The following is a 13,370-nucleotide window of genomic DNA, read 5'->3' on the forward strand; positions in this document are numbered from 1 at the left end:
CAAGAAAATTTCCTGTGGTTAAATAACTCCCAATAAAGCAGTTCCTTTAATTGCAAATTGGAAAGAAAAGAAATGAAGTTCAAATTACTTTACTGTTTTTAATTGTATTCTCTGATTTTATATTATTTGTATATTTTTAGAAATATTGAATCTGGGACATCCCTGGAGGTCTAGCGTTTAAAACTCCATGCTTCCAGGCTTCCCTGGTGGCGCAGTGGTTGAGAGTCCGCCTGCCGATGCAGAGGACATGGGTTCGTGCCCCGGTCTGGGAAGATCCCACATGCCGCAGAGCGGCTGGGCCCGTGAGCCATGGCCGCTAAGCCTGAGCCTCCGGAGCCTGTGCTGCGCAACGGGAGAGGCCACAACAGTGAGAGGCCCACGTATAGCAAAAAAAACAGACTCCACGCTTCCACTGTAACAGGCATGGGTTCCATCCCTGGTTGGGGAACTAAGATCCCACATGCCGCTTGGTTGGTGCCACCAAAAGACACACACACACACACACACTGAATCATTCATTTTACTATAAAAAGAAAGGACACCATATCAGGTGACTTATACTACTAGTTACCAAGTGTAGGTGAATAACTAATCTTGCTGTTTGGTTTCTACAGTGCCCTGTGATATTCCCAGAGGAATGGCCAGTTCTACAAAAGAATGTAATTAGGAACAAGTAGTAATTACTAATTAGTAAATCTCTGACACTAAATTCTGCAAAGGACATTAACAGGACATTATTTAGAAGTTCAAAATAATGTCTTCTTTATTTCTCTTTTCTGTTTCATTTTATTTTGGTCTGTCTCCAGTTGGAACTCTTCAAATTTTCTGCTTTTTTCCTCAACTTTCCTATGGTCTTTGTTCCACTTGCTTCCCTATTAGGGAGGTTTTTGGTCAGATCTTCATGTCTTTTCTCAGTTATTCTCCAAATTCTCAGCTACCTCTGCCTTCTCTGCTTCATGTCGACCCCTGTCTGGTATTTGCTACACCTGTTATATCTTCAAGATCTAGGATAATAAAAAGAGTAAAACACAAAAAAGTTTAAAAAAAAAAAAAAGGAAAAGAAACAATATATCTGTAACTCCTCAAAACTCAAGTGGAATTAAGTCAGTGTAGGGGGGATCATTTATCTCTCTCACACACACACACACACCCCTCATCATTACCATAGTGATTCTTATGATTCCTATTCATAATCATGTTTTTGCCTCTTTTTATCTGAACAAGTTTAAGTAAAAGTCTGCAATCTTCAATAAAATATAATCTGTTTTTCTCATCTAAATGATTAATCTTCATGTGTTTTGACAATGTACAACTGGGGAGAATATCTGCTCAACCTTTCCCCAATAAACCATTGCTTCCTCTAGAATCTATCTCATGCTCTAATACTATCCTTGGAGTAAACAAAACAATCAGAGAACAGATCATGAGTGCACTATTCCAAGCCCCATTGTATATTACTTTTTTTCTAAATTTCTCTTTGCTATGAGCTCATAACTCTACTTGGGGAACATTACAAGACATGGCCTTTTCAAACTCATTGAGAGAGTTGTTATAAGTGGGTTATCACATATATATGGTTTATACATATATACGTGTATGTTATATATTATATTTATGTTTAATTTATATATTGTTACATTATATAGTATACTTACATATTATATATGTATTTTATATTTTTATCACTCTCTGTAGCACTTCACACTGAACTGCTATCAGTATGCCCCACTAAATTCTATACCTTGTTACGGCAAACATGTTTACATTGTCCCTAGTATATTCCCAACATTGAGGGCTATGATGAGCACGGAGTAGGGAAGCAATAGGTGTGCACTGAAGCAGAGAAAGAACATTTACACTGGTATGTGTGCAATCAGGGGAGAAGTCTCAGAAGAACTATTTTTGTTTTGTTTTTTACTTCCTTGAATATGAACCAAATGAGTTCTCACATGTCTCTCTCTGCACTGGCTGCTGGAAAACTTAGATTCAAAAATGTAGCCTGGGCCTCGTAAACTTTATTTTTGGAGCCAACCTATTTTTTGTTTCATCTGTCTTTTTCCTGGTATCTCTATTCACTTCTTTTTAATTGTATGAATTTTTTGATTAAAGAGGATTAGAATAGCAAAATGAATTGGGGAATACAAAAAAAAAACAAAAGACAAACACACAAAATGGCATTGAAAGTGGAAGCTTCATGTTATCAGTCCTGCTATATTTAATTATGAAGTCCTAAAAGTGAGATATGTCTTTTATACAGTAACTCAAATATGAGAGTGAGAAAATATTAATATCCACATAAATCTCCTTCAGATTTTACATTTCCTAAATTATTAAAAACAGTAACAGGGCTTCCCTGGTGGCGCAGTGGTTAAGAATCTGCCTGCCAATGCAGGGGACATGGGTTCGTGCCCTGGGTCCAGGAGGATCCCACATGCCACCGAGCAGCTAAGCCCATGTGCCACAGCAGCTGAGCCTGCGCTCTAGAGCCCATGAACCACAACTACTGAGCCCACGTGCCACAACTACTGAAACTCGTGCGCCTAGAGCCCATGCTCCACAACAAGAGATGCCACCGCAATGAAAAGCCCGAGCATCGCAACAAAGAGTAGCCTCCACTTGCCGCAACTAGAGAAAGCCCATGCGCAGCAACGAAGACCCAACGCAGCCCAAAATAAAAAATAACAAAATAAAATAAATTAATTAAAAAAAGAAAAAGTTAAAAAAAAAGAACAGTATTTCGACAGCAATAAGAAATACTAGCTTCTGGCTCCCACATGTTCTGTTTGTCCTATCTCCTGGTTATTCCAAGGAAAAATGCCAAATTTCCACCAGTGACCAAAGGAGCTTTTGAAGCTTTTAAATAAAAGTCCACATCTCGAACAATGAGTACTTACAGGAACAATTCTGCATGTTGATGCCATGTGTTGGCTACACATAAAGTACAGAGTAATTCATGCAAAATGACCCTAAAAGGCTTCTGTTAGAAAAAAGAGACTCAAGAGAAAGCTTCATATTCCTTTAAAGTCCTTTCAAACAAATATTCTTAACTCTGTTAGCCTGGTATGATTATGTAGAGAAAAAAATGTAATTTCATATAATGAAGGCTTTAATCATATCAAAGTGCCCAACTTTGGTTATTTCACCGCCCCACTTTACCATAAATATAACAAAGAACATTTGCTATTCCATGAATACAACTATTATCAATCAATATGTTCCAATTAGGAAGATCGGCTGGATTTTCTGATTACTCAAGAAGATAAAAATTTGGTTTGTTAGCTTATTTTGTAACTTTCATGAAAGAAAGAATCCCACATTACCACAAACTTATAAAACAGTAATAGTATATTCTTAGAATACTCCTATGGAAGAGCACTTTGTCCATGTGTATCTCAGACTATAAATAACCTCTAACAATCTAATAGTAATTCTAAGCTGGAAAGTACTATAAAGTAATCCAAATATCCCTCCCTCTAACTCAAAGATTACCAACATTCAAGCAGATGCAGATAAAAGGGAAAAAACAAATACCTCTTTGGCAGTCTATAATACTCTTACTTTTCCACAAACCAAGGCAAACCTCTAAATCAGTATCCAAGGTCTTGGAAGGTTGAGGACTTGGTTCTGAGAGATAAACCACCAAGTGTCTAAATTGTCCATTGCTTTCACTGAGGCTCCACCCCAATAGCTCCCACAGGTAAGCTCCAAATTTAAGCCACAATAGAGAAAAATGTCCTCAAGTAGAAACAACCATAAATTGTGGGTCAATCCCTATGACCACAAATTAATGGCTACCCACATACAACAATGGGAAATGTAGATCATCTTTAGAAAGAAGAAAACTGTTTGATTTCTCAGTGAGTCTCAGAATTTTTAATAAGCTCTTAGTGTTCACATTTCTGTAAAAGAGGCAGAATTAACAAATTCTATTCTTTTTTATCCAGTGTCGTTAACGAATTTAACAACAGCAATTGCATGGCTTTGGTATATGACCTTAAGTTAAAGTTCAGTAAGCCTGTAAAGTACTCGTAAAGAGCAAGTAAATGCTTCAGGACTTCTCAAAAAAAAAAAAAAAGAAAAGAAAAACGTACATCTATCACATAAGAGTTAATTAAAATAAACCAAAGGTGGGAGACTCTAGAGTCCATCTGGGTGAGGTGGAAGTGGAGTCCAGGCAGTTGTTTTAATCCAAATTCCCACAGAGAAATGGGCAGCAAAAACCAAAGGGGAAAAATAAAGAGGACAACCCATTAAGAGTTCTGGACACTCTCATTGAGAATTATATCAAGCTGAAAGTATAATGAAATTTATACTTTAGTTATAAAGGTCTGATGATCTGTAATTTATCATCAGGAATGCCTGTGTTAGTGCTGTAACCCTGCATTTCTAGGTGATGAACTTAGTGCGTGGCACTATTGATCCCTTCATTATTTTCTGATAGCCAAGAAAAAAAAAAAAGCTGAAATCCTAAAGGCTTAGGGACATGTCAGAACTCTCAAAAGGATGGAAAGCAAGGCAAGCTGAACAGAAGCATCTAATAGGCATTCATGTTATGGAAAGTAAAGGGATTATGTTTATTGAACACCTAATACCTGCCAAATACCTTTCCAGGTGCTTTACTTAATCACGGTTGAATTCTCACAACCATGTGAAGAAGGCAGGCTGACACTATGCTTCCAGTGTGGACACTGAGTCTCAAAGGAAGCATATCATTTGTGGCAGAACTGAGATTGGAACCAGTTGGAACTACGTCCACCTGACTCCAAAGTCCCTCTTCTTTCTTCTCTGTTGTGCTGTGGAAATGACCTGAGCATTTTATCCCTTGGTCTGTGTTTACCTGGCACCAGAAGGACTAACTGAAAAAATAAAATTTTTGAATAGGCCCCCCAAAAGAAGGGTGTAAGTTATATACTGCAAATGTCTTTTGGAATAAAATGACATTTCATGTTGAAATAGCTCATATAAATCTCTCAGCTTATTGTGAAAATATTAGTAAAACGCAGCCGGCATTTACTAGCTAGAGTAACCCAAGCTTAACAGTTTACAACTACAGAATGGCCAATGGAAATTCCAATAATTGGGTACCTGACACGGGGTAGAGGCATTGAGTGATTTTGTAAGAACAGGACTTCCAAGCTTGGCCACTGCAGGTGATCGATGTGCCCCCAAATAAATAAACGATCCTGCAAAAACAAACGTAAAGCCATATGGATACAAATTCTACTATTGGACATTTAGTCGTTCTTTGCGCTAACGTGCATACATTCAACTGTGAATCAGATAAAGAAAATTACATTTTTACTTCTTTACCATTAAGCTCTGTAGATAACCAAAAATTGCTTTCATATGAATAACATTAAATCTAAAATAAAACCCAACTGATGAAAAACAAGCTCTTGATCTAAATCCTCTCAACAAATGTTTATTGGCTTAACTCACGTCATAGTTAGAAATCAAATTAAATGAAGCTTCTAAGTTTACAATTAGATATTCAACATACCCTTACAAAATTCCCATGAGACATTTGCTTGTAAGTTTCTTCACGATGTACTGAAGGATTGGAGCCTATAGAATGAGTTTGGTTTCTCCTGGGGCTTACATGTTTGACACTGCTGTCTGTGCTAGTGGGGATGAAAGCTTAATTAAAGATCTAATCTAGTGTTAACAAAATAACTGCTTCTAGATTTTAACTACAGTGGATGTGCTCATGGCAAATGTATGGGGGGGATAACATCTCTTAGCAGCTCAAAGGATCACACATTCTGAACGGCTGTCAGGGGTAGCTTCACTGAATATTGAAAATTTACAAGGAAGGTTATGCTAAACAATGTCAAGTCCTGATCCTGCCCTTTGATAGTCATAGAGTGATGGGCAACTTGTAAAGCCAACTATTTTGATGAAAAAAACACATTCAGAAGGTGATTTTCTTGGACACAGATCAATGCTGACTACACAGAATGAAAAGGATTTCAGAATTAAAACATATTACTTTACAGATACCACCACATGTTTAACCAAACAACCAAGGTTGCAAGTCAGCAGTGTGGTCTCTGAGTGGGAAAAATAGAACCCAGTTTATATGGGTGTTAAATCTCAAAGCCAATTGGGAAAGATAAAGATCACTGTTCCCAAAATCCAAACTAAGAGTAACAGAAACAGTATATATGAGCTCATTAAATTCTCTATTTCCCCTATAAAAGAGTAGAGTAGGAAAAGATGATTTTGAAAAATTAATCCAGCTTAAAAATCCTTTACTTGAGGTTCAAGTAAAACTCAACTGAACATTGTCAAAACATAAATTAAAATTCTAAAAATTAACATACATTCAAAGATCTTACTCCCCTGGCCATTTAAAACAATATGGATGATTTCAAACAAGCAGTTAATGAAGGATGAAACATATAAACACTAAAACTCCAAAATCTAAAAGAAGCAAACGGTTTGAACAAATTGATTATGCCACAAAAGTAACTGGAAAAGTGATAGGAAAAAAATCTAACAGAACATATGGCCCTACAGCTGAATTTTATTTAATTTTATTTAATTTTTAAAAAATAAATACTTGCACATGACTTGCATATATCTCAGGTCTCAGAAAAAAATGCAGAGCTCCCTGACTCATTTTATCATGCCAGATATCTCTAATGTTAAGAATGATGAAAACAGAATAAAAATAAAGCAATATCACTCATGATCATACATACAAAATTCAAATTAAAATGTTTCAATTGCACCTGAAATTCTTATCAAAAAATAATGTATCCTGACAAGTGAGCTTTCCAAGAATAGAGGTTTGATTTTTAACAGACCTATCAACAGTCAATTAGATCAACAAATTAAACAGTAAAATCATAGATTCATATCCACAAATATTGAAAAGACTATGAAAAACAGTCAGCCATTCCAAATAACCTCAATAAAATATTTTAAAAAAACACTTAATAAAGACTGATGACCAACCTCAAAATAAATAACATTTTCAATGGTAAACAACAAAACTATTTTAATTAAAATGAGAAACTACCTAGAGAATTGTGTCACCATTAGTAATTAGAGGAAATATGAGATAATATTAATTATCTTGGACTAGGATTATCTTATAAATCTAGTAAATGTGGAAGTCAAGAGAATAAAATTTCTAGTAAACACAATAGAAAAATAGAGAGAGTTCCACATGTATTGCCAATAATATAATTGTGAAAATAGAAACCCCAACAGATTCTATCTTTTAATAAAGACAAGTATTAATAAGAGAATTTAGTAAGGTAAATAGAAACAGAAATACTTTTAAGTCATTTTTATTTATTTTAGCAGTAAGACACGGGATTTAGAACGGTAAGAAATAGTCTACTCGCAGTTAACAACAATAATAGAAAACATGTAGGAATAAATTTAACAAGAATGGGACAGGACTTATATGCAGAACACTATAAAACTCCATGGAAAACTATAAGCCTTCTGATTAAATGAAAAGAGATAACATCTTATTAGATGGAAAGATGATATTATGAAAATATTATGTTAGTAAAAACTGATGTGGAAGCTAAAAGCAATCCTGAGAGAATTTTAACCAAATATTTGAAAAACAGATAATATTGACTTAAAGTTTATATATGCAGGTTAGGCCTAAAGATACTGAACTCTGACCCCAGACCGATGTACTTCTAGGAATACGTCTCTGGATTTATTTTCTTGCAAGCCTGCTCCACAGAATACACTGACTTAAGAGACCTGTGTAATTACAATATGCCAAAGAAAGTGTTCCTGTTAATCTGAACTGTTCATTGTAAAACTCTTGTACACCCATATACCCCAGAGGGGCTAGCTAACCAGCACAGTATAAAAATAAAGAATGGAGGGGTGATTTTTGGCTGTGTTGGGTCTTCGTTGCTGCATGCAGGCTTTCTTTAGTTGTGGTGGGCAGGGGCTGCTCTTCGTTGCAGTGTGCGGCCTTCTTGTTGCAATGGCTTCTCTTGTAGCGGAGCATGGGCTCTGGGTGCACAGGCTTCAGTAGCTGTCACACGGGCTCTACAGCACAGGCTCAGTGGTCATGGCTTGGCTGCTCCGCTGCATGTGGGATCTTCCTGGACCAGGGATTGAACCCGTGCCCCCTGCATTGGCAGGTGGATTCTTGTCCACTGCACTACCAGGTGTATAGTGAGGAGGAACCAAGATGGCAGAGTAGAAGGACATGATCTCACTCCTTCTTGTGAGAACACCTGAATCACAAATAGCTGCTAGACAATCATCGACAGGAAGACACTGGAACTCACCAAAAAAGATACCCCACATCCAAAGACAAAGGAGAAATCGCAGTGAGACGGTAGGAGGGGTGCAATCACAGTAAAGTCAAATCCCACAACTGCTGGGTGGGTGACTCACAGACTGGAGAACACTTATACCACAGAAGTCCACCCACTGGAGTGAAGGTTCTGAGCCCCACGTCAGGCTTCCCAATCTGGGGCTCCGGCAACGGGAGGAGGAATTCCTAGAGAATCAGACTTTGAAGCCTAGTGGGATTTGATTGCAGGGACAGGACTGGGGAAAACTGATACTCCACTCTTGGAGGGCACACACAAAGCAGTGTGTGCATTGGGACCCAGGGTAAGGAGCAGTGACCCCAGGGGAGACTGAACCAGACCTACCTGCTAGTTTTGGAGGGTCTCCTGCAGAGGCAGGGGTGGCTGTGGCTCACCATGGGGACAAGGACACTGGCAGCAGAAGTTCTGGGAAGTACTCCTTGGCGAGAGCCCTCCCAGAGTCTCTCATTAGCCCCATCAAAGAGCCCAGGTAGGCTCCAGTGTTGGGTTGCCTCAGGCCAAACAACCAACAGGGAGGGAACCTAGTCCTACCCATCAGCAGTCAAGCAGATTAAAGTTTTACTGAGCTCTGCCCATCAGAGCAACAGTCAGCTCTACCCACCACCAGTCCCTCCCATCAGGAAACTTACACAAGCCATTAGATAGCTTCATCCACCAGAGGGCAGACAGCAGAAGCAAGAAGAACTACAATCCTTCAGCCTGTGGAACAAAAACAACATTCACAGAAAGAGAGACAAGATGAAAAGGCAGAGGGCTATATGCCAGATGAAGGAACAAGACAAAACCCCAGAAAAATAACTAAATGAAGTGGAGATAGGCAACCTTCCAGAAAAAGAATTCAGAATAATGATAGTGAAGATGATCCAGGACCTTGGAAAAACAATGGAGGCAAAGATCGAGAAGATGCAAGAAATGTTTAACAAAGACCTAGAAGAATTAAAGAACAAACAAACAGACATGAACAATACAATAACTGAAATGAAAACTAAACTAGAAGGAATGAATAGCAGAATAACTGAGGCAGAAGAACGGATAAGTGACATGGAAGACAGAATGGTGGAATTCACTGCTGTGGAACAGACTAAAGAAAAAAGAATAAAAATAAATGAAGACAGCCTAAGAGACCTCTGGGACAACATGAAACGCAAAAACATTTGCATTATAGGGGTCCCAGAAGGAGAAGAAACAGAGAAAGGACCAGAGAAAATACTGAAGAGATTTTAGTCGAAAACTTCCCTAACATAGAAAAGAAAATAGCCACCCGAGTCCAGGAAGTGCAGTGAGTCCCATACAGGATAAACCCGAGGAAAAACATTCCGAGACACATAGTAATCAAATTGGCAAAAATTAAAGACAAAGGCAGGGCAGAATTTGAGACACAGATGTACAGAACAAACTTATGGACACCAAGGGGTGAAAGCCACGGTGGGTGGGGATGGTGGTGTGATGAATTGGGCGATTGGGATTGACATGTGTACACTGATGTGTATAAAACTGATGACTAATAAGAACCTGCATCCACAAAAAGAGAAACACAGATCAATGGAACAAGATAGAAAAGCCCAGAGATAAACCCACACACCTATGGTCAACTAATCTATGACAAAGGATCTCCCCACGTTAAGCTTTCCAGGCCAGCCTCAACCTCACCTTTTGCAAAGGATGTACCCCCTTAATACAATTGCCTGGAAGGGATTCCTTACATGCTGTGAGAACATTTATATTGACTTTATAATGAATTTCGGTAAAAAAAAAAATCACAAATATTACCATTAAGAAGTAAGAAAGAAATCATAAAACCAATGAAAGGAGGTTTGGATCAGGAATGCAAGAATGGTTTAATATTTGAAAAATCATTTTATTAGAAATAAAAAGGATAATATCACGATCATATGATTATCACAACATATGCTGAAAAAAGCACGTGAAAAGTTTTAACATGCTTACATATATGTGTGTATATATATGTGTGTGTATATATATATATAAACTTAACACACTATGAATAGAAAGAAACATCTTTGTTTTTCTTTTAACATCTTTATTGGAGTATAATTGCTTTACAATGGTGTGTTAGTTTCTGCTGTATAACAAAGTGAATCAGCTATACATATACATATATGCCTGTATCTCCTCCCTCTTGTGTCTCCCTCCCAGCCTCCCTATCCCACCCCTCTAGGTGGACACAAAGCACCGAGCTGATCTCCTTGTGCTATGCTTGGAAACATCTTTATCTGAAACAAAACAACCTTTTAGGAACTATAGCATTCAAGGCTGAATTACTGACAGCTTTTCCCCTAAATAGGAACAAGACAAGTACAGCAGCTATCACAAGCTCTATTTAACATTTCTCCAGAAGTCCTACCTAGGGCGATAAAACCAAAAAGAAAACAGAAAGCTTAAGATTTAGAAAGAAGGAAGTAAAATTGTCATTATTTGAAGACAAAGTAATTATGAACCCAGAAAATGTGGAACATTTATAAATTCTTAACTATAATAAAAAAAATTAACAAGGTCATTGAATACAAGGTAAGTATTTAAAAATATAATTGTACTTATATATACAGCAACCAAAAAAATTAAGTTTTTAAAATGTGACACAGTAGCTGCAAAAATATTAGAAACCTAAGAAAATGTTAGCAAAATATTTTTTAAATCTATGCACTGAAAGCTTCAAATATTTAGCAAAATTAAAGATCTAAATAAATTGAAAAATTAGAAACATTTGAAAAATCATTTTTCAGTGAAAGACAAATCATTTTATACCCATAAGTTTTTTAAAAATTAAGAGAATATAATGTCTATTGATGGTAGGCAAATAGAAAAAAGCACTCTTTTTTGCTGCTGGAATTTTAAGTATTAAAATTTGACGGGAAAGTACATATCTTTTGGTAAAAATATAGGAGTCTCACTTTTATTCCTTTACTGCATAGAATAAAATCTCCCCATATAAGAAAATGCATACATGTACGGATTTTGCAGCATTGTCATAATATTATCTCTCAATAAGAGTATGGCTAGATATATTATGGCATATCCAGACCAAAGAAATAAAGCAAAAAAACAAAAAGAATTAGGCTTTTTCTGTTTCCAGGCAAGGTTGAGTATCAGGGACCAGATTTAGCCTTCTGTCTAACAGTAGCAAAGAAATCAAAACGATATATACTAAATAATAGTTTTCAAATGTAGGGCAATCGGAATGTAGAACCACAGGATAATGGTCTCTGAGAGGGGAAACAAATGAACTAAGCCATACAATTTCCCCAGCTTACTGCCTAAACCGCGTTTCCAGCTGCCATTCAGGCAGGGGAAGCCAGGAGGAGTGTGGTGGTCTCCTCAAGTTGAAAAGATGGCACCTCGGGGAGACTCAGGTGGCTGCAGTTCATAAAGCAGAGTTCCAGGAGGGGAAAGCTGCAAAGAGAGAGAGCTCCAGAGATCTCCAGAGGGCTCCCCCCAAATTTCCACCTGAGTACTGACCAGGGCATGGATATAAGGAAACTACCTGAGGCTGGAGGAAAACCTTCTAAAAGGGGCAGTTGAAACATTGCCTCAAGGTCACAAAAGGCCAGAAATAGTAGGGTCTTTTCACTAACCAGAGTGCAAACGTTAATTATACATAGGAATTGGAAAGAGTGCTCAAGTTAAATGAAAACTTATATCCAGACAAAACCTATAGGCAAATTTTATAGAATATTCATAATCACCAAAATTTAGAAACAACCCAAATATCCTTCCATCTGTTTACACCCAACTCTAGTACTATGATATACACTCAATAACTGGTTTGAGAAAGGAAAAAAAAAATCATTATATGAGCTTGGAGGAAATGTACTATTAATACATATAGTTCTAATAATTAACAGTCTCCTTCCTATCATAAACTTTAAATTTAATCCAATCTGTCACAGAATCTTAAGGGAAAAATGAGACTCATTGGCACAAAAGCAACAATTAAGATCTCACTCCACTGTTAAATAATAAGCTGCATTTATAGTTTTAGATAACGGATGGATAGCCAAAGTCTCCCTTCCATCCCCTAACATCTTCCCCAACTAACCCCAATTTTCAGTGGCTAAAGACACAGTCAATACTGTTAGTTTTCACATACTTCTTGGGAAATCTCAAAGGAGAAACAAATATAATAATGTCCAGTGGGGTTATACAAGCTTAAAGAGGATCTACAGTACAGTTGCCTTATTATAAAGTTAATATGATACTAATGTACCTTTGTAATGTTATCCAAACAAAACAAAAACGGAACAAAACCCTTGTGTTTTCCTTGAAGCTTCACAAACCCTTATTGGAATGCCATATGCAGTTATGGTTGCTCTATTTTAAGGGGATATGTAAAAATTGTACTGCTGATTAAAAGTATATATGCGGAAGAAGTAAGATTGTTTATTACAAAGAAGCCATAAGAGTGATTACATTGCATTCAAGTATTTGTAGATTTATTTTAAAGAGAGTGCTAACTATCTGTTCTTAGAAAAAGGATTGAACAATTTTTCTTTCTGTTTTATGAAATTTGGATTGCTCTAAAAAGAAGACAACCCTACTGTACATGATTCATGACAACTAGAGAAAACTACCAGAAGACTTTTCCCCTCTTCATGCCTTCAATCCAACCTTTTAAAAAGTGTAACAAAAAGTTTTTTTATTAAAACAATGCTCCTTTCAGGAAACTCAATTAAGCACAAATTATTAAGTTGATCAGGACAATTTAAAGCAAGACAAACCAGAGTTCCATTTATAAAGTCTATAGATAGAAGTGAAAACACATAGTATCATCATTCACAACAGGAAAGACAGACAACAATTTTGGGGGGGAAGGAAAAAAAAAAGAGGAAAATGTCCTACCATGATTTGTGTTTGTTGTGTTCTCAGCATCAGGAAGCTGGTGGTCTACACTCGTCAACCTTTTCACGAATTCCCAGTGTGAATCTTCTTCTGTGAGAAATGGCTCCCAGCCACAGAAACCAGACTCAAAGCCACACCTGAGATGATTCGCTGTTATGCACAAAAGGAAAACTGGTAAGGAGAAATGAAGGG

At 37.1% G+C, this 13,370-nt stretch overlaps 1 protein-coding gene across 1 annotated transcript in view; it reads right to left on the bottom strand.

Annotated features, from left to right (window-relative positions):
• MALRD1 (MAM and LDL receptor class A domain containing 1) overlaps positions 1 to 13,370 on the bottom strand; it is a 580,486-nt gene that overhangs the window by 489,762 nt on the left and 77,354 nt on the right. The window contains exons 12-13 of the mRNA XM_024765840.1: positions 13,179 to 13,328; positions 5,086 to 5,183 (exon numbers count right to left, since the gene is read on the bottom strand). Coding sequence (XP_024621608.1) covers positions 5,086 to 5,183; positions 13,179 to 13,328 — 248 coding nt within the window. The remainder of the gene's footprint in view (positions 1 to 5,085; positions 5,184 to 13,178; positions 13,329 to 13,370) is intronic.

This window comes from Neophocaena asiaeorientalis, unplaced genomic scaffold (genome assembly GCF_003031525.2).
Source record: "Neophocaena asiaeorientalis asiaeorientalis breed wild unplaced genomic scaffold, Neophocaena_asiaeorientalis_V1.1 scaffold217, whole genome shotgun sequence".
Taxonomy (NCBI): Eukaryota; Metazoa; Chordata; class Mammalia; order Artiodactyla; family Phocoenidae; genus Neophocaena; species Neophocaena asiaeorientalis.